The following is a 23,834-nucleotide window of genomic DNA, read 5'->3' as shown; positions in this document are numbered from 1 at the left end:
GAATTTCTCCTGGATCGTCTCCGCCAGTGGATGTAGGCTTGTTAAGCCGAACCACTTAAATCTTGGTGTCTTGTGTGGTTGTGTTATTTTTCTATTCTGTACTTTTCTACTTCTTTGGTGATCTTGGAATTTGCATTTGTCAAAACATTTTATAAGCAAATGGACCTGTGGAGGACTTCAAATGAAAAATAAAGGGGCATTGATTGCTCTCTTGTACAAGCTTATATTGATTATGATGGAAAACCATTCAAGATCCTCCATCTGCATCCACGAAGTCCTTTATGGAGTAAAGAAAGTGTGAGTCTCTTATATAGTGATCTCTTTTTTAACACACAGAATTAAGTTATATTGTTTCTTAATAGCTTAACATCTTTCTCTTTTTGGTTTTTATTTTGCAGAGTCAGCGTTTTGGTACTGTGGTAGCATGTGGCCCAGCGCTGCTGGAACCTGGAATCCCAAAGTGGTTCAACAGTAAAAGCACTAATTCATTTGGAACAATTCAAATCCATACAGATGTGGACTGGGATTATGATTCATATGAGTGGAAGGGGTATTCTCTTTTTATTGTTTACCAATTTCATGAGCCTCACACTTACCCAAGAAAGAGAAGAAAACTCAAGGTCAATGAGCATGGGAATTCGAATTCTACAATATTTGATGACAGTGATCCTAATTTTTCCCGCTTTGTTTGTCAATTTCAAGCCAATGAAGTTGATGTTACAGAACCCTTAGTCCTTTGTGCCCCTGAAGTCTCTTCCGTTGGGCCAAGTGGATTTTGGGTGTATATCCCAGCAAAGGGGTTCGGGAAAGAGAGGAATAATTTGGTTGCAAGGGGCTACCTCAAGGCTTCAATTACAGCTCGCAGCCTGAAGGTAGAGGTGAAGAAGTGTGGGGCACGTGTCGGCCGTCAGCATGATGCTTCAGAGTTCTACCAAGTTCTAAACAGCATTTCTCCACATGGTTTGGATTTTCAAAGTTATGAGAAATTTTTTTTTCTTTATGATACGCTAGGCCTCCTGGTCGATGGCCCTATTAAACAATTTAAGGGAAATGCGGAGACTACCCTTGTTGCATGCTCCTGTGGAAGTGATGTTCAATCTGTGCTGAATCTGAAAGGGAAGAAGCAGATGTTGTTGTAGAAGGTGAAGACGAGGAGGCTGGGAGGAATGGCCAGCGAGGTAGCGATGGCAGAGAACACAGAGGCCGGCACCTCTCATAGTTTCCTCTGTTAATTCTAGCTTTGTGTGCTTATTTTATTTATTATTGTCAAATTTCCTGAACCAGCTCAACAAACTTCCCTCTTCCATGTTATTTAATTTTTTGCTTTTCCTTTCCATATATTGAAATTCATCCTTTGTGCTTGGTGTTTGATAAGATGTCTCTATGGACCATGGTGGCTCTTTGGTGTTCTTATTGTGAATACAGCAGAAAAGAAGTACTCGGTGGTGTTCCAGCACTCTTTGGTGAGTCTTAGAGCCCATTCCTCAGTTGCTTAGGCCGCTCTTGTTTCTAAAAGCCCCAGTCATGGTTCTATTAAATTTTTTGGTTGCTTGCTGTGACCGGCATTATATTGAAAAAGAAAAAATTGCCAAAACTCATTGGGTGTGTGTGCCTAACTTACTAATCAACAAATCGAAGATACAACTACTCCAAAAGGGAGCTCTACTGCTCACAGCAGAGACCAGCCCATTAAAACTCTAACAAACTAGCAAAATAACCCAAACCAAAAGCACCTATACAATCTGAATAAAACAGAGTATAGTGAATCTACTGCTGCAGAAACCTATACAGTAGCCAACTAAACCAACCAATATAAACCCCCATCTGCAGCAAATAAACTTGCTTTCCTCAGATTTTTTTAAATGAACCAGCCCCCATAATTCTGGTACGAATTTCCCAATCTATCTGCTTCAAAATCTGTTCCTCTGACCTCACCACATTACCATGTCGCAGGTCATTTTGTTGTTTCCAAATATTGTACAACACAGCACCAAGGGCCAATTTACAAAGAATTTACTCTTAGATTTTTCCCTTTTATCACCTTAATTCCATCACTCCAAAACATCATCCCATGCCACAAGAGAGGCAGCTTTCATGCAGCTACCCAGAATCTCACACCAAATACTTTTTCTGTAGCTGCATTGAAAGAAAATGTGGTCCCAGCTTTCAATACAAGCTCTGCACAAAGCTCAGGATGTACTGGTAACTTTTATAATTTTATTATGTAATTCAAATTCTTCATCTTCATCATGTTTGCTTGTTTATGCTATTTTCCATATCAAATCATAGGGAGCTCAGCGAAGTTTTGAATTATTGCCGTAGCAGAAAGCTAATTTTAGTTGGTTTATCCACTCATTAACTCATGGTTATTTTGTCTTTCCTCTTTTCTTACAGACAAACTCACTGGTTTGTCTTTTCTTGAGCCACTTGAGGATTCCGTTTCTGTTTCTGGAACATCAGAGTCTGAGTCAAGGCAAGATGACAAGGATTGAAGATCTCAATCTTGTAACCGAAATGACTCCATGGATGATGACAGCTCCCATTAGCAAAGACACTTTCATGCATCCTTTTTCATTTCTTTTCTCCTTGATTCTGAAGAGTTGTTGGCTATCCTTGCAATGCTATCAAGCCAGCAGAAGGGCATTGAAGAAATGGGAGAACTTGGAGCAGTTCCTTGGTTGCTTAGAATTATTAGAGAGAGCATTTCTAGACGTATAAACAAGAATTGCATTGCAACCCTCCAAACCATCTGTTTTAATGTGGCCTCTCGGGCCTTCTGTGTAGTCATTCTCAATTACCTTTTTGTATATTCTCGTTTGGTCTAGATTCAATTTCAGCTTCATTAGTTAATTGCTGTGATTCTGGGAATAAAATGAAAGGAAGCTTTATTAAAAAAATTGTATCTTCTTTTGTTTTCTTTTGCTTTTTCTGGTGATTGGGAATGGTCCAATGCATACAAGCTTGGATTTTATTGACAGCAACAAAACGTTGGATCCTTTGGCCCGATCCCTCTTTCTGACAAATCCCACTCCTTTGAGACTTCATGCTGCAGTACGTGGTTGCTGGAGTCCAAGAACTCATGTTCTACCACCAAGACCTAAGGTTTGATTTTGAGCATTTTTGCTTCAAATGTAGGTCTTCTGTATTTTTCTAGAAAAGATTTTATGGGCTAATGGAAACTGACTGAATAAGAACAGAATCTTAAAGCTGGATTTCTGTTGGCCTGTGAAGAGTTTGTGGCTATTCCTCAAGCTGAGGGCCAGTTATTGACATTTCCAATTTTTGAATTGCAGCATTACAATAGTTGACTGCAGGAGTAACATTTAACATACTTTATGGTTGGGCCATTTGGAAAAAAAAAAACAAACTATTAAGAGAGAATCACGAAGTCTACAAAAGGTACATTAATATACATATTTAAACACTACTCTAACCTAAAAGCCTAAGTTAATGAAGTTAGATCTACTTAAATATATTAATTTTTTTTTTTCTTTATACTTCATAAGACACTCAACAAATCTATTATATTTAACATACTTAATGGTTGGGCCGACTAAAGCAATTAGTCAATTGGTCTTGATAAACAAGATTAGAACAATTTATAATGGGACCCATTCAATTTCACAACCCTCAAGTTAAGTTTTTTCCTGAGTCAAGGTCCTTTTGAATTGCTGTAAAAAGCAATCATGCAAAGCTACTGTTTCTTCTTTGATTCTAACACTGTTTTTACTCTGCTTTTTGACTCGAAGAGAGACCAAAACTGTGAAGATCAATGGGGACACATAAACGAAGGCGGAAGGGAAGTGGGGCTAGTGATGATGATGAGAGAGAGAGAGAGACAATGATGAAAATGGGAAAGCCAGAAAACATGGCATGTTGGGGCCTCTTTGTGCTCTCGTCTCTGTTTCTTTCTTTCTTTGTTTTTTTGTGGGTCAGATTGTGTATAATTTGCATGCTATGGTTGGAGGGTCATTAATTTGGAATTTTGAATCTTCCATCTGCATTGCTTGGATATTCCTTTGCCATTTGTATTTTATTTTTTATTTTTTTCTAAATAAAATAGTAAGAGGAGGCAAACTGTAACTATTTTACCTAGATCTTACCATAGTTGCCCTTTGCTTGTTCTACCATGGTATCTTCTTATCCATGGTGCTTTTAAACTCATGCATTAGGACATACTGGTCAATTGCTTCAAGGCACTTGATCATATATTACAAATCAGTAATATATAATGCTTTTTCTTTATTCTTTTTTGATAAGTAGTAATTACTGAAATTTGATTATAAAAGAGGATATACCTAAAGCATACAGCCTATACAGGATGTAGACAAAAGGTTTATCTCAATAATTAACTCAAAGTTAATATTTTCCTTGAAATCTAGAAAATAAATTTTTTTTAAAAAAAAAGGAGGAGAAAACTGGTTGCACCCAAAAAGAAGCATTCGTTCATATCTCATTATCTTGTATCAATATAGAATTTGTGTAGTAGGGCTTGCAGACACATGTACAAGTTAATTTTGTTTACGAAAATGTTGTCGTCAGTTAGATTTAGTTTCTGTAATTTAGAAATTGTGCAGAAAGGATTAGAAAATTTGAATAGAATTTTGTGTTTTTGTGTGTCAAACTGTATACAAAAAAGGTATACATATATATTTTGAGCAGAAAGGGTAGGCCGGGGAGACTAATTATGGCTATTCTACCTGAACGTGACCATAGTAGCACTTACCTGCTGGGAGAGGCACAAGAGGGGGCTAGACGGTGGGAACCGTAGGCTTTCTCTCAAGTTCGACTGAACCATAGCCTGACCCAGCCTCATCAGCGCATCAACGACAATACAAGGTGTCTAATACTAATCGGGCTTATGTAGGGATTCGAACCCACGTCTTAGTACATGCCCTAATCACTTGGGAACTTCTTTGGGTCATTGAACTACCACCCTTGATATTTATAGTTAAATAATGCCAATTAAAATAGAAAATACAATTAGGTAAGTAATGGGCAATATTACATAATAAAATTCAACCTATACAAAAAAAAATATATAAATCAGTCAAGCAAATACAAAAAGAATGTAAAAATATATTTTGAATATATTCTAAGACGACAGATAATCAAAGCTGGAAGTGGAGAGTCAATTGACTATGTATATTGACTATGTATATACTCTATAGTATCTAAAATAAAATGCTAGAGTAGGCCACCCGACAATTTTTCCAATTTTGATCCCAACAATTCATCCAAATTACACCGAATCCAACTTTCCACTTTCCACGACATTTCATTCTACTTTTGTTGACCAGAGAAGTTTATGCCTCTTTTGTTTCTTCAGTCTTCATATATAGTCGGTTGAAGTTCTTCCTTGGATGGAAGTCTTGACTTTGTCTCCGCACTATTATCCTTAATACTCTGCCAAACACAATACATTGCTGATGCTTTTCATGGACTTCCTGGGGTCGTTAATACGTAAATCACTAATATTATTGTCTTAATTAATGAAGAGTACGTAGATTCAAGATTGTAATCAAATGCAGTTTCTGCCAGTTGGTCCTTTTGCTCTAGCTATGTAAAGCGACAACGACTACACTAAAATAAAATTCTTTCGTTGCAAATCCTTTCCTGAGTGTCAATGGCGATTAAAAGAGGTTTCTGAAGATGAAATAAGAGATACATTGTTTCATATGAAAGCCAATAAAGCCCCTAGTCCTAATGGGTTTTCTGCAGATTTTTTTAAGTCTACTTGGTCTATTGTGGGTAAGGAGGTAGTGGCTGCTATTAAAGGTTTCTTTACTTCTAGTTTATTGCTTAAGGAAGTGAATGCTACTATTCTTTCCTTGGTTCCTAAAAAGGTTAATCCTTCCGCCATGGGAGATTTTAGACCTATTGCTTGTTGTAATGTTATATATAAATGCATTACTAAAATTTTGTCTAATAGGATGTTGCCTTTTTTGGGTGATTTGGTGAGCATGAACCAATCTGCTTTCATTCCTTCTAGGAATATATCTGAGAATGTTCTGTTGGCTCAGGAACTTGTGAGGGGTTATCATATGGAAAAAGGGAAACCTAGGTGTACTTTGAAAATAGACCTTATGAAGGCCTATGATTCGGTGAATTGGGATTTTATACTTCATTACCTTCACTCTTTTGGTTTTTCTAACAGATTTTTGAGCTGGATCAGGGTGCGTATTACATCTCCTAAATTTTCTGTTTGTGTCAATGGTACTTTGGTTGGCTATTTTGAAGGTAAAAAGGGACTGAGGCAGGGTGACCCTATTTCTCCTTACTTGTTTGTTCTTGCTATGGAGGTGTTCTCTCGGATTATGGCTGCACATACTGGTGGTAATGCTGGGTTTAAATTCCATCCTAAATGTGAGAGAATGAAGCTTACTCATTTGTGTTTTGCAGATGATCTTTTGATTTTTCAGAAGCTAGTTTGAGTTCTATTAAAGTTATCAAGTCTGCTCTTATTGAGTTTGAGAATCTGTCTGGGTTGAAAGCTAATCCTTCTAAGAGTTCTCTTTATTATTCTGGAGTTTCAGATAGAATGAGGCATATTCTATTGGATGATTTGATGATAAAGGAAGGTCATTTCCCTGTAAGGTATCTTGGGTTCCTCTTATTTCGTCCAGACTTTCTGCAGCTGACTGTGGAGCTTTACTTAGCAAAATTTCTGGCAGTATAGATTCTTGGCTTTTCAAGAATCTTTCCTATGTAGGTAGGCTCCAGTTGTTATCTTCTGTTCTTTATAGTTTACAAGTGTATTGGATGGATATTTTCATTCTTCCTAAAAAGATTATTAGAGCTATTGAACAAAAGTTCAATAGATTTTTATGGAATGGGAATGAAGAAGGTGTAGCTAAAGCAAAGGTTTCTTGGTCTGATCTCTGTTTTCCTAAAAAGGAGGGAGGTTTGGGTTTAAAGAAGCTTGATATTTGGAATCAAACTTCTATGCTTAGGCATATCTGGAGTATTTTTGCTAGGTCTGGTTCTATTTGGGTTGCCTGGGTTAGAGAAAATCTATTAAAAAGAAGGAGTTTTTGGAGTGTAGGTATTCCTCAGAATTGTTCATGGAGTTGGAGAAAAATTTTAAAGCTGAGATCTATTGCTAAAAGGTTCTTGAAGTTTGAAGTTGGGAATGGGGATAGCATTCATATGTGGCTGGATTTGTGGCATCCAGCAGGAGTTTTGATAGAGCAATATGGCTTCAGGGCTGTTTATGATGCTCAAAGTAATATTGAAGCTAAGCTGTCTTTTGTCATTTGCAATGGAGATTGGTTCTGGAGACCAGCAAGATCAGAAGCTCTAGTTGATATTCAAGCTAGGCTTTCTGAAGTTTGTTTAGGCCAATTTGATAAGCCAGTTTGGATTGTTTCTAAAAAAGGTGTCTATGTTAGTGCAGAGACTTAGGAAGCTCTTAGAAAGAAGAATGTAGAGGTTGTTTGGTGGAAGTTAGTTTTGTTTCCTCTTGCTATTCCTAAGCAGGCTTTTATTTTGTGGCTTGCTATGAAGGATAGGCTACTTACAGGGGAGAGGTTACTCAAATGGGGTTATAAGGGTGAGGTTCAATGTTGTTTCTGCCATTCTCAACTGGAAACTCGTGATCATATTTTCTTTGAATGCAGCTTTAGTTCGAGAGTTTGGAAATATTGCATGATTCGTTGTAGAATTGATATGCCTCCTGTGATTTGGGATGAACTTGTGTAGCTGGGTTGCAACAAGTGGGGAAATAACTCTCTTAAATGCTTGATATGTCAATTGGTTCTTGGTTCTGTTGTTTATAATCTCTGGCATACTAGAAATGAACTTAGACATGATGGTGTTCCAAAAACTGAAGAACAGTTATTGAAGCAGATTTTCTGGGAAATCAGGGCTAGAATTGCTATAAAAAGAGGTTTTCCTAGAACTAGGGAGAACCTTTTGTTGTGTTCATTGTGGAACTTGCCTTCTGCCATCCTCTGTAATGTTGGCTTGTAGTTTGTTTCTTGTTTTCAACATGTAAGGGTTGTAAGGGGCTGTTTTGGTGTTGAGTAGTTGTTTGGTTTGTAGGTTTTGTTTTCCCCTATTTTTTGTTTTGTAAGGGGTTGTATTTGTGTTTCAGTGATGCTCTATTTTGAGCTTTGGTTTTAATGAAATGCTTATTCATCAAAAAAAAAAAAAAAAAAAATGGCGATTAAAAGATTTTCTGTCTTGTATTACTTCTCTATCTTCCCTTGTTTCATGAACGGCGAGCAGATTTTAGACGTTAAAGTACCGAGTTAACATAGTCTCTCTGTCAGTGTGTTAAAAAAGCTGTGTACTCCTCACATGTTTTAAGGGATAGATGTTAACTTTTAAATTAGATTTGAGAAAATTCTTCTAAATCATAAGGAAACAACCATGGAAATAAAGTATGTTATTAAATTCAGGTCAAAAAATAGTCTTTTAATTTGCTCTTATTTTTTTAGGAGGAGTGTTACGAATTATTCTCTCAATTATCTCTGTTCACAAATCTAAGAAATTCATAATTGAATTTGTGAACTCGTATCAGTTCCACATAAATACAATAGTGAATTTACATGTGAGATAGATAAAAAATTGGATGAAATAGTGAAAAGTTACTTTAAATAGTAAAAAAAAAAAAAAAAAAAAAAAAAAAAAAGCAGAAGAACCTCTCCACCGATAGTCACTAAGGAATTGGGTTTTTTAGTACTCTAATTTAACAATTCATAACAAATACTAACAAAAAAAAAAAAAAATACATATAATTATCTCTCCTTTCACGTACGACAAGACTCGAAAAGAGACTTAAAACCGTGTTGAATGGGAAAGCAAGAAAACATGGCGTGTTGTGGGCTCTTTTGTGGGTCTGATATATAATTGTGTAGAATTTGCATCCATTTCCTGTAGTTGGTGCGTGGGTCATTAATTTGGAATTTTGATTCTTCCATCTGCATGGCTCTGATATACCCTTTTGCCCTTTGCTTGCCCTTATCAATAGTGCTTTTAAAAACTCATGCTTTAGACATACTGGTCAATTGCTTCAAGACACTTGACCTTATATTACAGGGGCAACAAATCAGTAACAATGTTTTTCTTTATTCTTTTTTGACATGTAGTAATTAATGAAATTTGATTATAAAAGAGGAGATACCTTAAGCATACAGGATGTAGACAATAGGTTTAGAGTAATGTTTGGACCATCTTTTTATCCTCCTAAAGTTGACGTGACTTTTAAAATTACTATTAGATCAAAATTCACGTATGATTTATCTAAAATTTAATACTAATTTTAAAAGCGAAAGGAATAGATCAAAATTTGAATAGAATTTTGTATTTTTGTGTGTCAATCTATGTACAAAAAAGGTATATTTATAGTTGAATAATGCCTGTTAAAATAGAAAATACAATTAAATAATTAATGAATAATATTAGGTACATAATAAAATCAGAAAATATAAATCAGTTGAGCAAATACAAAAAATATATTTTGAAAATATTGTAAGACAGGTAATCAAGGTAGAAGTGGAGATCAAGCTAGAATTGGGTTTTTTATTACTGGAATTTAACAAATTCATAACAAATACTAATAAAAAAATACATATGATTCTCTCTCATCTAATAAAAACATGACGTGGCACAATACGATTAAAAATGAGATAAATTCAACTTTTGAAAAACTCAATCATATTGTGACACATCATATTGTAAATTGTTTTTTTAAAACTTTATTGGTAAGCCTAACATTTTTCAATAAAAAACCTCACCCGTTGGCAATGATGAACATCTCTGCAAAGAAAAGAAGCAGACCAACTACACAAAAGCAATCTCATGTCCTAGATTTAGTCAGCACAAAGTATATTTGTTCCTTAAATGCAATTGTACATGGGTTAGGAGAAACTTGAAGCATATTTTCAGAGTTTTATGTTCTGTGTTATAAGAGCTTTATGCTCGTAAAATTTCATTTTCATTCCATATTTAAAAAAATATATATATAAATAATAATAAAAAAAGCTACACAAAAGCAATATGAAGACAACTTTCTTTTATTGCTTAATTTAATTGTAACCTCCAACTTACCTTCATGTTGACCGCTTTTTCACAACCCCGAAAGCTGGGGAATTGCTTGAAGCTAAGGGACATTGCAACTTCCAAGTAATTTTCCCTTCGATCACATAAAACAATTTGTTATCCTACTTTAAAAAAAATATTTATATTAATAATAATAATTTTTTGCCTTTCTATGTTGCTTTGTGCGAGGCTTGGATCCTTTGTGGATCCATTGTCTACCGTTTGTTTCTATTATCATTTCTATATTAACTTTTTCGTTTAGGTTTTGTTGTTGGAAAGTCACCCAATTTTATTTGTAATTGTCCGTGTAACTCTGGTCTCATTGTTAAATAAAAAATAATAAAATAATAAAAAAAAAACAGTTTATCTGAGTAATTACACAAGATCTACTAATAGCCTAAACATGAGACTGACTTTCTTCTAAGAGTATCTACAAAAGAATGTGCAAATTCTTTATAATAGTTAGATTTGACTACGATTAACCTTTTTTCCTTTCTAGCAAAATAACTATTTTGCAGTTTTTCCTTTTAGTATGAATAGTAAATAGGCTGATTAACCTATTCACTATTCACACTATAAACTTTGTTTATTATTATTTTTCTCTTCATTTCTTCCTTTTACTCTCTCTCCTCCTCTTTCTTTCACTTGTTCACGCACAAAATAATATTTAAAGAAAATAGATAGTAGAATAGAGAATTTATTGGAGTGTGCATGAAAAAATAAGTAGTTAAAGTAAAAAATTATACCTTTTTAGTAGCTATTTTGCATATTTCTGCTGAAAATGCTCCAAAAATAGAAGGAAAGTAGAAAAAAATGTTGAAGTTAATGTCCTAACATCTACTATGAGCCTAACATGAGACTGAAGATCATCACAATCACATAAAACAATATTGTGTCATCCTACTTTAATTTTTTTTTTTTAAAAAAAAAAGTATTAATATTAATTATGTGTAGTATATAACTAAAATATAAGCAAAGCATGGTAGGTAGCCAAGTTAGGTACAGTGCGAACTTCGAATTTCCATGAAACTTCACGTACGCCAAATTACCTTCATTGGTGGACCCCCAATCCAACTTTCAACGACATTTCCTTCTACTTTCGTGGAAGTTTCCTCATGTTGACCGCTTTTTCACAACGCGGAATTAAAGCCTTGCATATATAACAATACCCAGAGGGCAGAGCCTTCTTGTTAAGATAAACTGATGAAGCCTAATTCTTGAAATCTGCAAACTACGTACTAATATTCCATTATTAAACAATCTTTTAAGTCTCCGATCGATGGCGTCCACGAGCACTCAGATAGTCTCTTTGTCTTCTTCTTCTTCAACACATCCTCGGAGATACGATGTTTTTCTCAGTTTCTACGGTAAAGACACTCGCAAGAGTTTTACAGACCATTTATATACGGCTTTGGTTCAAAAAGGCATTATCGTGTTTAGAGACGATGAAAAGCTTGAGCGAGGAAAAACAATTTCTAAGGAGCTCATAAAAGCAATACAAGAATCCATGTATGCGATTGTTGTTATCTCTCCAAACTACGCTTCCTCTAGATGGTGCCTCATTGAACTTACCAAGATCGTCGAATGCATGAAATACTCGGGGCTGGAAGTTTTGCCTATTTTCTACCACATGGATCCTTCCCACGTACGAAAAGAGAAGGGGACTTTTGCAAAAGCTTTTGGTAGGCATAAAAAAGAAAAAGATCCCAAGATTGACATCAATGAGATGCAAATGTGGAGAGCTGCTTTGAGAGAAGTGGGCAATATCTCCGGATGGCATGTACATGATAGGTAACATTAAATAATTAGTCTTTTCTAATTCTTTCTGTTTGTATTTTTGTAGTGATAGAAGCATCTTTATTTCCCTTTTTTTGTTGCCTTTTCTTTTTCTTTTGGGTCTAGCTAAATCATATATTATTGGCATCATCATATCATCATAAAAACTCACAGATTTTGTAGAAAAAGTACCACAAGCAATAAAGACCTAAAGAATAAAAAATAAAAATAATTTAGATATATGATGATGTCGCTAAAATAAATTATCATGATAAAGAAATTTAGAATAAAAAATTTAGACAATACTCATAACAAATCAAGAATCACATCAAAGTTGTGACATGATCAAATTACATCTTACTAATAAACAATATTTGGGGGAGTTGAAAACCATAAATTTTGGATTAAAATGCTATTGCCATTTCTAATTAATCATACACGTACAACCATGATGATCATTTACACCATTAATTCCTTACGATTTGTTGACAATGAATAGTCTTTTTAACCTCTATCATTGTCTCACAAATTTACAGTTGGTGCAGAATTGCTTTGATTAAAAAAAGCAGATTATATCTAGTAAATGTATTTAATTGGTCTATTTGTGATATCTTTTTCTTATTGTGAAGATAAAAGAAAAGAAAGACTTCGAAAAGGGGAATACAAGAAGCATACAAATAATTTAAGGGGAGACTTCATTTAACCTCCTAAACTTTCAATGCATTTGCAATCATTTCTCTAAATTTTGAAAATTCTCAATTTAGTATATGTGAAATTCTCTAAATTTAGGGTTAAATTAGACGGAATATATGTGAAATGTCCCTTATAATCCTGTATTTAATATTTCTTAAAAAAAAAAAAAAAAACAGAACCCACAGCTTGGCCATTGGTTAGCCTAGTTGGCATCAACTTATTTTTTTTTTTTATTTTACTATAAAAATGTTTATTTTGGGTATTTTGGCATCCTTCATTAGGAATTAACAAAAAAACCCAATGAAAATGTGACATTGCAAACTTTTTATAGTCAAGTGAGAAAAAAAAAAAAAAAAAAAAAAAAAAAAAAAAACACGATTCTTTATTAGACCGTCCAAGCAAATTAAATCTTAATTATGGTGATACATTATAAATTAAGAATTCTCATTTATTTGTTAAATGAAGCTAACCATTGTACATGATTAAACATATGTCTCTCGATCTATGGTTATACTGATGTCCTATCTTTTCTACAGTACTCACGAATCAAAAGTTGTTGAAGAAATTAGTAGAACGATATTTAGAGGATTGGTTAACTTCTCAAATGTTTCCAAGGGTCTTGTTGGAATAGAATCCCGTGCGGAGGAAATTATGAGCAAACTTTGTATAGGGTTGGATGATGTTCTCTTTTTGGGGATTCATGGGATGGGTGGAATTGGGAAGACAACCATGTCAAAATTCATTTATGAAAGGGTGTCTCATCAATTTGAAGCTAGTTGCTATATTGCTAATATTAGAGAAGAAACCATAACTCATGGTTTACTTTATTTACAAAAACAACTTATTTTTGAGATCCTCATGGAAAGAGAAATAAATATATGGAATGACTATGGGGCAAGCAGAGTGATAATGAGCAGACTACAAAGTAAAAAGGTTTTTATTGTTCTTGACAATGTGGATGGAGAAGAACAACTAAACGCATTAGTAGGGAGCCATGATTGGTTTGGTCGAGGAAGTAGGATCCTTATAACAAGTAGAGATCATCATTTGCTAAATAGAGTTGTGAATGACACCTATAAGGTAAAGAAGATGAATAATAATGAAGCTTTACAGCTCTTTAGTAGGAAAGCCTTCAAGAAATCCCATCCCGAAGAAAATTATGTGGAATTGTCTAAGGAAGTTGTGAATTACGCTCAAGGCCTTCCTTTAGCTCTTGAAGTTTTTGGTTCCTTCTTATTTGGCAGAAACATTGATGAATGGGAAAGTGCGAGGGATTTCCTAAAAGAAAATCCTAACGCAAAAATTTTGGATAAACTTAAAATAAGTTTTGATGGATTGGAGCCTCTGGAGAAACAGATGTTTTTAGATATTGCATTCTTCTTCAATGGAGCACATATGGGTAGCATCATACACAAACTAAAAGGTTTGGGTTACCATCCGAACATCAATATCAAAGTTCTTGTGGACAAATCTCTTATAACCATCTCAAAGTTCGAAACATTGAAGATGCATGATTTGTTACAAAAAATGGGTCAAAAAATAGTTCATGATGAGTCTGCAGAGCCTGGCAAACGTAGTAGATTATATCATGATAAGGATGTCATTGACGTATTGAAAAATGATACTGTAAGTGGATTAGACATAAACATAGAGAAGTACATTTTTTATAGTAATTCTCCCAAGTATTAATTTCCAAATATTTCCATCATACTAATTTCATTTTTGTTTGTTATTAGGGAACTGATGCGGTTAAAGGTATCGTCCTAAACTTACCTTTAAAGAAACCGGAGCAACTAAAGTTTGAAGCCTTCTCAAAGATGAAAAAATTGAAATTGCTTCAGATTCGCTGTCATTACTTCTATGCATATCATGATAATTTATGCACTAATCTGGAATGGCATGGAGATGCTTCGAATTTCATGCTAAGCAATGAGTTATGCGTTATGGAATGGTGGCAATATCCTTTAGAATCCTTGCCGACCAATTTCCAATCAGACAATCTTGTTGAGCTCATAATGCATGAGAGCTGCATCAAGCAACTATGGGTTGGAGGGAATGTAAGATTTTGGCTTATGCAAATTTAATTTATTCTTATTCTTCGTAGTCCTTTTACTCTTCTTCATTTTATCTAACTATTCATCGGTCTTCTATAACAGAGTTTTGACAAATTGAAACTCATTGACCTAAGTAAGTCTCAAAACTTGATCGAGACACCAAATTTGAGCGGAGTCCCAAATCTTGAGGAACTAAAGCTTTCATATTGTACAAATCTGTCCAAGGTCCACCGATCCATTGGATTTCTAAGACGGCTTAAAGGGTTGAATCTAATGAATTGCAAACATCTCAAGAGACTTCCAGACGAGATGATCAGCTTGGAATCTCTTAAACGTCTTAATCTTTCTGGCTGTTCAAGACTCAACAAAATTTCAGATAATGTGGGTAATATGACATCTTTGCAATATCTTTCTTTGAATGAGACTGCCATAAAAAAGATACCACTATCATTTAAGAGGTTGTCGTCTCTTAAAATTCTCGATATATCTGATTGCTCAAGACTAGAGAAAATCCCAAAGAACTTGTTCAGTGGCATGAAATGTCTAAAGTGCCTTTATGTAGGTGGAAGTGCTACAAGGGAATTTCCGATAGGTAGTGGACCAGATCCCATGATAAGTCTTTTGCTCCCAAATTCATTCTCATGTTTAAGCTCTTTAATAGCACTAAGTTTGACTTATTGCAATCTATCAGATGGAGCGATCCCCAATGATCTTAGTTGCTTATCCTGCCTTTATTATTTAAATTTGAGTGGGAACAAATTTACAAGAATACCAGATAGTGTGGCTCAACTTTTAAATCTTCATCAGCTTGACTTGGATGATTGTAGTTGGCTTCAAGTATTGCCGAATCTTCCATTGGGATTAGAAGCCTTGAGTGTAGAAAATTGTCCATTGCTGGAGTCATTTTATAATAAGCAAATGGAGATGTGGAGGAGTTCAAATGAAAAATTAAGGAGCATTGATTGCTCTGTTGTACAAGCTTATTTTGATTATGATGGAAATCCCTTCAAAATCCTCCATCTGCATCCGCGAAGTCATTTATGGAGTACAGAAAGTGTGAGTCTCTTTTTTAACACACTAAATTAATTAAGTTATAATATTGTTTTGTAATAGCTTTAACATCTTTTTCTCTTTGGTTTTTATTTTACAGCACCAAGATTTTTCTCCTATAGCATGCGGCCCTGCGTTGGTGGGATCAGGAATCCCAGAGTGGTTCAACATTAAAAGCACTAATTTGTTTGGAACAATTCAATTACATTCATATTTGGGCTCATATACGCACTGGAAGGGGTATGCTGTTTTTATTGTTTATGAATTTCATGAGCCTCACACTACTCATCCAAGAAAGAGAAGAAAACTCAAGGTCGATGAGCGGAAGGGGAATTCGAATTCTACAACAATATTTGATGGCAGTAATAGTAATTTACCCAACTTTGTTTGTCATTTTCAAGACGATGGAGTTGATGTTACAAAACCGTTAGTCTTTTGTGCCCCTGGAGTCCCTTCTGTTGGGCCAAACGGATTTTGGGTGTATATACCATTTTCGTGGTTCGAACCGATAAGTTTCTTTACTAGATTTCGATCCCTTAAGGCTTCAATTACAACAGACAGCCTGAATGTTGAGGTAAAGGAGTGTGGGGCACGTTTAGTACGTTATAAGAATGATGCTTCCGAGTTGTACCAAGTGCTCAACACCATTTCTCCACGTGCTTTGGGTTTCGAAGATTTTTCTCGTTTGTGCAAGTCATTTGGGCCAAATCTCTTGGTCAAAGGCCCAATTAAATCTAATGTTGTAGCATCTGGATGAATTGAGTCGGTTAATTGTCAGAGGATAAAAATTCGCCTCATAAGAAACAGGTCAATGGGCATTAAGATAAAACAAAAAATGTTGACGTTTCCATCCCAGAGGATTAGACGCGAACCGACAAAGAAAAGGAGAAGAATAGCGCACGAATGACGAGCGAACACGTACAGAGCCACCTCACTCCGCAGCTCTACAACTTCGACACTGTACAAGAGTTTTAGAGGTGCGTTTCTAATTTTACCCATTAATCTCTCTCTCTCTCTCTCTCTCTCTCTCTCCTATTTGACTGTAGGCTTAATTTTGATATTTGGTAATTTTGTTCTTGTTTTGGTGTTGATGGTGATATGGGTTTGTGTTGCTATTTTTCCTCTTTCTTCATTCGTTTCTTTCTGTTTCTTTTCTGACAAAGTTTCTAGGAATTCAAAGTATTTTAAGTTTTCTTAGATTTAAGACAATGATAATATTCTGATTTTTCAAAGTCATATTTCTCTCTGTAAATTCTTGCTTTGTTTATTTTATTTATTATTGTCAAATTTCTCGAACCAGCTCAATAAACTTCCTTGGTTCCATGTTATGTACTTTCTTAGTTTTCTTTTACATAGCGTGAAATTCAGCATTAGTACGTGGTGTTTGATAAAATGTCTCTATGGTGGTTTTTTGTTCTTATTGTGAATAAAGCAGATATGAGGGGGGTTTGGCGGTGTTCTTGCACTCTTTGGTGAGCCTTTAGATGCCATTCCTCTGTTGCTTAAGCCACTTCCTCAAAGCTTGTTGCCAAAAACCCGTCATTTTGTGAGTCTTAGATGCCATTCATCAGTTGCTTGGGCCGCTTTCTGAAAGCTTGTTGCAAAAATCCCCCGTCAATAGCCATGGTTCTATAATATTTTTTTGTTGCTTAGTGTGACCGGTAGTGCATTGACAAAAAGATTGTCAAAACTCATTTGGTGTGTGTGCCTAACTTACGGATCACAAAAAACTCTTGTCATCATAATCCCTTATGCCATACGATTCAAGATAGTTAAAATTAGTGATTTATACTGAAAGAGTATGACATGGTGGTAGTAGATTTATAAAGGTAATTGAAGGATGTTGGTTTTCTATGGTATGCCTTGTTGGCCAGATCATTTATATTGGCCGGCTTCTTGTTTACTGATATGGTAGTGTAATTAGGTTAAATTTTTGGAAAACCAGAAAATAGGATATGTGAATAACTTAATGTGGGTACATGGTGAAGTAGGTTGTTGTCATACTTTATGTATTTTTACTTTTTCTTAACATATGGATTTAATTTTGTCTTTTCTTTTGTTGGCTAGGCTGGGACTAAGTGATATTTTGAAACTTGATTTGATAATGCCATTCATCCGCACGGTGCCATTTGCACACCATTTAGCATTTTACTTACATGAGGTATACAATAGTCTGGAGTTCCTATTTCCATTAGTACTTTACCTTCATACTCCAATTTACGAGTTCTATTGCTGATAGCATGCAAGGTCAATTTACTCCGGAGGATATATTGGAATTGTTGCAGAGTTCAACTTTTTGCCGACGAGTAAATTCTCCGCTTATTAAATAATTTGAAGCCCCACTTCTTGGGACTCTATCATGCGTGTCGTACTGGTAACTTTTATATTCTTAATATATAAGTTAAATTTTTCATCTTCATTATGTTTGCTTGTTTATGCTATTTTCCATATCAAATCATAGGGAGCTCAGCAAAGTTTTGAATTATTTCAATGGCAGAAGAAAGCTTGTAGGTTTGAGTTATTTATTTGTGTTTAGCAAGGTGATGTTAAGAACGGTCCTTGACACCATAGGATACTTGCATGTTTGTCAAAAAAAGCTTTTGTTGGATCCAAACGTGTGAAGGGCTGATGCTGATTTTATTTTTTGTCTGCACAATTCATTACTTAAAAAAAAAAAAAAAACAATAATAATAAGAGAGAAGAAAAAAGGTCTTATATTACCTTATTTAGGAGTGTATTATGTAATTTTTGTTTGGTTTATCCACTCATTAATTCATGGTTATTTTGTCTTTCCTCTTTTCTTACAGTCAAATTTACTGGTTTGTCTTTTCTTGAGGCACTTGAGGATTCTGTTTTGGTTTCTGGATCATCAAAGTCTGAGTCAAAGGAAGATGACAAGGATTTAAGATCTCAATCTTGTAATCGGAATGACTCTATGGAGGACTCCCATTAGCAGATACACTTTCACGTATCTTTGTTCATTTCTTTTCTCCTTGATTCTGAAGAGTTGTTGGCTATCCTTTCAATACTCTCAAGCCTTCAGAAGGCCATTGAACAAATGGGAGAACTCAGAGTTGTTCCTTGCTTGCTTAGCATCATTAGAGAGAGCATTTGTAGACGTAACAAGGGGAATTGCATTGCAACCCTCCAAACCATCTGTTATAATGTGGCCTCTCGGGCCCTTAATTTGTGTAGTCATTCTCAATTACCCTTTTGTATCTTCTCATTTTGTCTAGATTCAGTTTCTGCTTCATGAGTTAATTGCTATGATTCTGGAAATAAGTAAAAGGAAGCTTTATTCATAAAATTGTCTCTTGTTTTGTTTTATTTTGCTTTTACTTGTGATTTGGTGTTGTAAGGAGGAAGTCTGCATTTTTGCGGTTTTAGCAAAGAAAGTTTGGATGAGACGTAATGTAGTAGTGCATGGAGGGGTATTTACTCTTACAATTTCAAGGGAATCCGTGTGTGCAGGGAAGTAATGTGAATGGTGGGGTGGAGGCTCCTGTCATGGAAACCACCAGTTTTTGGAAGATTTAAAGTGAATTGGGATGTGGCTCTTGATACTAAAATCAATTGTATGGGTTTGGGTGTTATTGTGAGGGATCATAAAGGATTAATACATGCTGCACTGAGCTAAACTTTAAACTGTTTACATCCCTCAGCAATAGCGGAAGCAGTTGGAGTATTACGAGCTGCTGAATTTTGTTGTGATTTGGGCTTGCATAACGTGGTTCTAGAAGGTGATTCTTTGATTGTGGTCCAAGATATTCTTGCCTTAGCTTGGAATTGGTGCGCTCATGGACAAATTGTGGCAGATATTAGGGTGGTTCTAAACTCTAGAAGGAGTTGGATGGTCATGCATACTAAAAGGGATGCGAATCAAGCGGCACATGGACTAGCCAAGCAAGTAGTTAGGAATCAAATGGATTGTATTTGGATAGAGGAAATTTCCAACTGTATTTCAAATATTGTCGTTTTAGCGCATTCTGCTCTTTCCATTTAGAGTGTTTAGCTCTAGATGTTTATTGGTATTACAATGAGACAAGATTTATTCAAAAAAAAAAAATGGTCAAATACATACAAGCTTGGATATTATTGGTAGCAACAAAAATGTTGGTTCCTTTAACCCCATCCCTCGGACAAAGTTTTCCTCCAGATGAATTTCCTTTAACCTAGTCTATAAAACTGACATGTGTCCCTTCTTTTAATAACATGTGAGATGCACATGAATTTTTAATAAAATTTATTCCAACTTTATCCCTGTTATTAAAAAAAATATGTGCATCTCATATGTTCAAGAAATACATGTTACTTTTATATATTAGATTGAAGGAAATTCCTCCAACCCAGTTTGGAGGAAAACTTTGTCCCCATCCCTCTTTCTCACATATGTGAATATCATCCCTCTTTCTCACATGTGGAGAAGGATAATCATAACGGAATGAAGATGATCAAGATCAAGCCCACTGAAGTAGAATTGGATGAAGATTTTGCAAAAGTTAATGGAATGGATCTAACTAATTCAGGATCTAGGAAATCTGGTCTGAACAATAAAACAAGCTATGATGCTAGTAATGCTCTGTTGATTGGAAAGTCTTGCAAGAAGATGTGTAGTATTGGTGATTCTGGAATCGTAAATAATATATACAATTTTACGATTATATACATCTCTTTCACTGGATCTCGCTTCCAAATTTAATCAGCGAAAACACTTGAGCAAGAATACTATATCAATGGTCGGTCATTTGATGAATTACCTATTTTTGTATCTTGAGAATTTACAAATTTTATTTTTTAAATTGTAAGAGATCCTAATCCTAAGCATAGGAAAAATGACATGAATTTCTTTTTTCTTGTCAAAGGAAAAGAAAATAAACTAACGAGCAGCTTAAATTAATCTCCTCATATTCAAGAAATAGCCCATGTGCCTTGGATGATGAGCACATTGAACCAAGCCCGTTGTTAGGATTTCACCCAATTTCAACATGCTGGTCAGTTCATTCATTGGACCATTGCATTTAAATTTCGGCCTGGCTCTGCTTTTTCGTATTTGCTGTAGTCGTTACTATACAAAATTGCAATTTGTTGGTAAGGTACATTATTAACAAAATTGAAAAATTGAAGAGACATCGCAAATAATAAGGTGGTAAATTGAACTTTTGCAGAAGCTTTTGCTAAACATGAAGCTTCTGTGAGAAAGAAAAAACCCAAGGTCGACATTGAGATGATGCGAAACTGGAGAGTTGCTTTGAGAGAAATGGGCAATATCTCGGGATGGCATCTACATGATAGATAGGTAACATATTGGCGTTATCATCATCATAAAAACTCAGATTTTGTAGAAAAAGTACCACAAGCAACGATGATATGAAGAAGTTAAAAAAATAAAAATGATTTAGATTCTTGATTTTTTATTACAATTTCAATATTTGATTACAATACACCCTTAAATAGATAATATTTTAATATCAATTAAATATGAAATATACGGAAAATATTATATTCTAACAATGTGATGAAGATAAAATTAACATAATAAAGAAATTTATCACAAAAAATAAATAAAAATCACATAAAAAATTGTACGTAACATGGTCAAATTACGTACATGTTATGAATAAACAATATTATTTGGGGGAGTTGAAATCCATAAATATTGGATTAAAATGCTATTGGCATTTCTAATTAACCATCCACAACCATGACCATTACACCAAGTCTTGTTCTTTTTAGCTCACAAATTTAAATTTCGTGCAGAATTATTGCTTCAATTAACAGAAGCAGCATTATGTAGTAAATATATTTAATTGGTCTATTTGTGATATCTTTATCTTATAATTGTGAAGATTAAAGAAAAAAAAATGACTATGAAAAAGGGAATACAAGAAGCATACAAATAATTAAAGGACCTACTAAAATTAAGAATTAAGAATGCAGCCTAACATTTTAACTTATTCAGCATTTTTTTTCTCTATGGCTATAGTTGATCTATCTTTCTTACAGGCAGGAATCAATCTTTGTCAAAGAAATTAGTAGAAAGGATACTCTGTGGATTGACTTGTAACTTCTCAATTGTTTCCAATGGTTATGTTGGAATAGAATCCCGTGTGGAGGAAATTAAGACCTTACTTAGTATAGGATTGGATGTCGTTCCATTTTTAGGGATTTGTGGGATGGGAGGAATTGGAAGACAACTCTGTCAAAAGCCATTTATGAAAGAGTTTCTCATCAATTTGAAGCTAGTTGCTTTAATGCAGTTGGTATCAGATAAGAAACTAGATCTCATAGTCTACTAAATCTACAAAAACAACTTATTTCTGAGATCCTAATGGAAAGAGAAATAAATATATGCAATGAGTATGGGGCAAGGAGAGTGATAGTGAATAGACTACGTAATACACTAGATCTGAGTTATTGCAATCTATTGGATGGAGGGATCCCAATGATCTTGGTTGCTTATTCTCCCTTCGTTCTTTAAACCTAAGCGGGAACAAATTTACGGGAATACCAGATAGTGTGGCTCAACACTCTGATCTTTGTCAACTTGAGTTGGAAGATTGTAGTTGGCTTCAAGCATTGCCGAAGCTTCCATCGGGTTTACATTCCACGCGTGTAAGAAATTGTCCATCGTTGGAGTTGTTTTATAAGCAAATGGACCTGTGGAGGACTTCAAATGAAAAATAAAGGAGCATTGATTGCTCTCTTGTACAAGCTTATATTGATTATGATGGAAAACCATTCAAGATCCTCCATCTGCATCCACGAAGTCCTTTATGGAGTAAAGAAAGTGTGAGTCTCTTATATAGTGATCTCTTTTTTAACACACAAAATTAAGCTATATTGTTTCTTAATAGCTTAACATCTTTCTCTTTTTGGTTTTTATTTTGCAGAGCCAACGTTTTGGTACTGTGGTAGCATGTGGCCCAGCGCTGCTGGGATATGGAATCCCAAAGTGGTTCAACAGTAAAAGCACTAATTCGTTTGGAACAATTCAAATGCATATAGATGTGGACAGGGATTATGATTCATATGAGTGGAAGGGGTATGCTCTTTTTATTGTTTACCAATTTCATGAGCCTCACACTTACCCAAGAAAGAGAAGAAAACTCAAGGTCAATGAGCATGGGAATTCGAATTCTACAATATTTGATGACAGTGATCCTAATTTTTCCCACTTTGTTTGTCAATTTCAAGCCAATGAAGTTGATGTTACAGAATCCTTAGTCCTCTGTGCCCCTGAAGTCTCTTCCGTTGGGCCAAGTGGATTTTGGGTGTATATCCCAGCAAAGTGGTTCGGGAAAGAGAGGAATAATTTGGTTGGAAGGGGCTACCTCAAGGCTTCAATTACAGCTGGCAACCTGAAGGTAGAGGTGAAGAAGTGTGGGGCACGTGTCGTCCGTCAGCATGATGCTTCAGAGTTCTACCAAGTTCTAAACAGCATTTCTCCACATGTTTTGGATTTTCAAAGTTATGAGGAATTTTTTTATCTTTATGATACGCTAGGTCTCCTGGTCGATGGCCATATTATACAATTTAAGGGTCTCTCTCTCTCTCTCTCTCTCTCTCTCTCTCTCTCTTTCTTATATGATTTTAGGCTTAATTTTAATATTTGGTGATTTTGTTAATGTTTTGGTGTTGATGGTGATTTCTAACGAACTTCCCTCTTCCATGTTATTTAAATTTTTGCTTTTCCTTTACATATATTGAAATTCATCGTTTGTGCTTTAGGTTTGATAAGATGTCTCTATGGACCATGGTGGCTCTTTGGTGTTCTCATTGTGAATATAGCAGAAAAGAAGTACTCGGTGGTGTTCCAGCACTCTTTGGTGAGTCTTAGAGCCCATTCCTCAGTTGCTTAGGCCGCTTTCTGAAAGTTTGTTGCTAAAAGCCCCAGTCGTGGTTCTATTAGATTTTTTAGTTGCTTACTGTGACCGGCATTATATTGAAAAAAAAAAAAATTGCCAAAACTCATTGGGTGTGTGTGCTTAACTTACTGATCAACAAATCGAAGATACAAGTACTCCAAAAGGGAGCTCGACTGCTCACAGCAGAGACCAGCCCATTAAAACTCTAACAAACTAGCAAAATAACCCAAACCAAAAGCACCTATACAATCTGAATAAAACAGAGTATAGTGAATCTACTGCTGCAGAAGCCTATACAGTAGCCAACTAAACCAACCAATACAAACCCCCATCTGCAGCAAATAAACTTGTT

The 23,834-nt window shown here is 35.0% G+C and overlaps 3 protein-coding genes and 1 pseudogene across 4 annotated transcripts; all 4 read left to right on the top strand.

Annotated features, from left to right (window-relative positions):
• Positions 1-1,352: 1,352 nt before the first annotated feature.
• Positions 1,353-3,991, top strand: LOC132164524 (uncharacterized). 2 transcript variants are annotated; one of them, XM_088519225.1, is made up of 3 exons: positions 1,353-1,463; positions 1,954-2,202; positions 2,395-3,212. In XM_088519225.1, the coding sequence occupies exons 1-3, from the start codon at positions 1,376-1,378 to the stop codon at positions 2,490-2,492; spliced, it is 435 nt and encodes a 144-aa protein (XP_088375351.1). In that variant the 5' UTR covers positions 1,353-1,375; the 3' UTR covers positions 2,493-3,212. The 2 variants fall into 2 exon arrangements, 1 of the variants encoding a protein (XP_088375351.1); XR_009438388.2 differs by lacking the exon at positions 1,353-1,463 and adding an exon at positions 3,750-3,991 and having other exon boundaries at positions 1,725-2,202; positions 2,395-3,102.
• Positions 3,992-5,933: 1,942 nt separating this feature from the next.
• Positions 5,934-7,971, top strand: LOC148584003 (uncharacterized). The gene is made up of 4 exons (XM_088518704.1): positions 5,934-6,036; positions 7,010-7,386; positions 7,507-7,697; positions 7,794-7,971. The coding sequence occupies exons 1-4, from the start codon at positions 5,934-5,936 to the stop codon at positions 7,969-7,971; spliced, it is 849 nt and encodes a 282-aa protein (XP_088374830.1).
• A 3,352-nt stretch (positions 7,972-11,323) lies between these two features.
• Positions 11,324-14,337, top strand: LOC132162783 (disease resistance protein RPV1). The gene is made up of 2 exons (XM_088519223.1): positions 11,324-11,835; positions 14,250-14,337. Exons 1-2 carry the CDS (start codon positions 11,324-11,326, stop codon positions 14,278-14,280), a joined length of 543 nt encoding a protein of 180 aa, XP_088375349.1. The 3' UTR covers positions 14,281-14,337.
• On the top strand, positions 14,179-23,476 carry LOC132162780 (disease resistance-like protein DSC1; annotated as a pseudogene).
• Positions 23,477-23,834: the final 358 nt, after the last annotated feature.

The sequence above is a fragment of the Corylus avellana genome, chromosome 8 (genome assembly GCF_965113065.1).
Source record: "Corylus avellana chromosome 8, dhCorAvel1.hap1.2, whole genome shotgun sequence".
NCBI classification, from domain to species: Eukaryota; Viridiplantae; Streptophyta; class Magnoliopsida; order Fagales; family Betulaceae; genus Corylus; species Corylus avellana.
The sequence above is the reverse complement of the archived record's forward strand: the minus strand, read 5'-3'. Positions and strand labels throughout refer to the sequence as shown.

What these genes read in the sequence shown, in the direction of transcription:
- LOC132164524 (XM_088519225.1), top strand. Translation starts at nt 1,376, where the DNA reads ATGTCTCTATGGACCATGGTGGCTCTTTGGTGTTCTTATTGTGAATAC. An exon ending in TGGTGTTCCAGCACTCTTTG is followed by an intron (nt 1,464 to 1,953) that starts GTGAGTCTTAGA and finishes ACCATGTCGCAG; the next exon opens with GTCATTTTGTTGTTTCCAAA. An exon ending in ACAAAGCTCAGGATGTACTG is followed by an intron (nt 2,203 to 2,394) that starts GTAACTTTTATA and finishes CTTTTCTTACAG; the next exon opens with ACAAACTCACTGGTTTGTCT.
- LOC148584003 (XM_088518704.1), top strand. Translation starts at nt 5,934, where the DNA reads ATGTTGCCTTTTTTGGGTGATTTGGTGAGCATGAACCAATCTGCTTTC. An exon ending in GGCTCAGGAACTTGTGAGGG is followed by an intron (nt 6,037 to 7,009) that starts GTTATCATATGG and finishes CCTGGGTTAGAG; the next exon opens with AAAATCTATTAAAAAGAAGG. An exon ending in TTTCTAAAAAAGGTGTCTAT is followed by an intron (nt 7,387 to 7,506) that starts GTTAGTGCAGAG and finishes CTTGCTATGAAG; the next exon opens with GATAGGCTACTTACAGGGGA.
- LOC132162783 (XM_088519223.1), top strand. Translation starts at nt 11,324, where the DNA reads ATGGCGTCCACGAGCACTCAGATAGTCTCTTTGTCTTCTTCTTCTTCA. An exon ending in GGATGGCATGTACATGATAG is followed by an intron (nt 11,836 to 14,249) that starts GTAACATTAAAT and finishes GTTTGTTATTAG; the next exon opens with GGAACTGATGCGGTTAAAGG.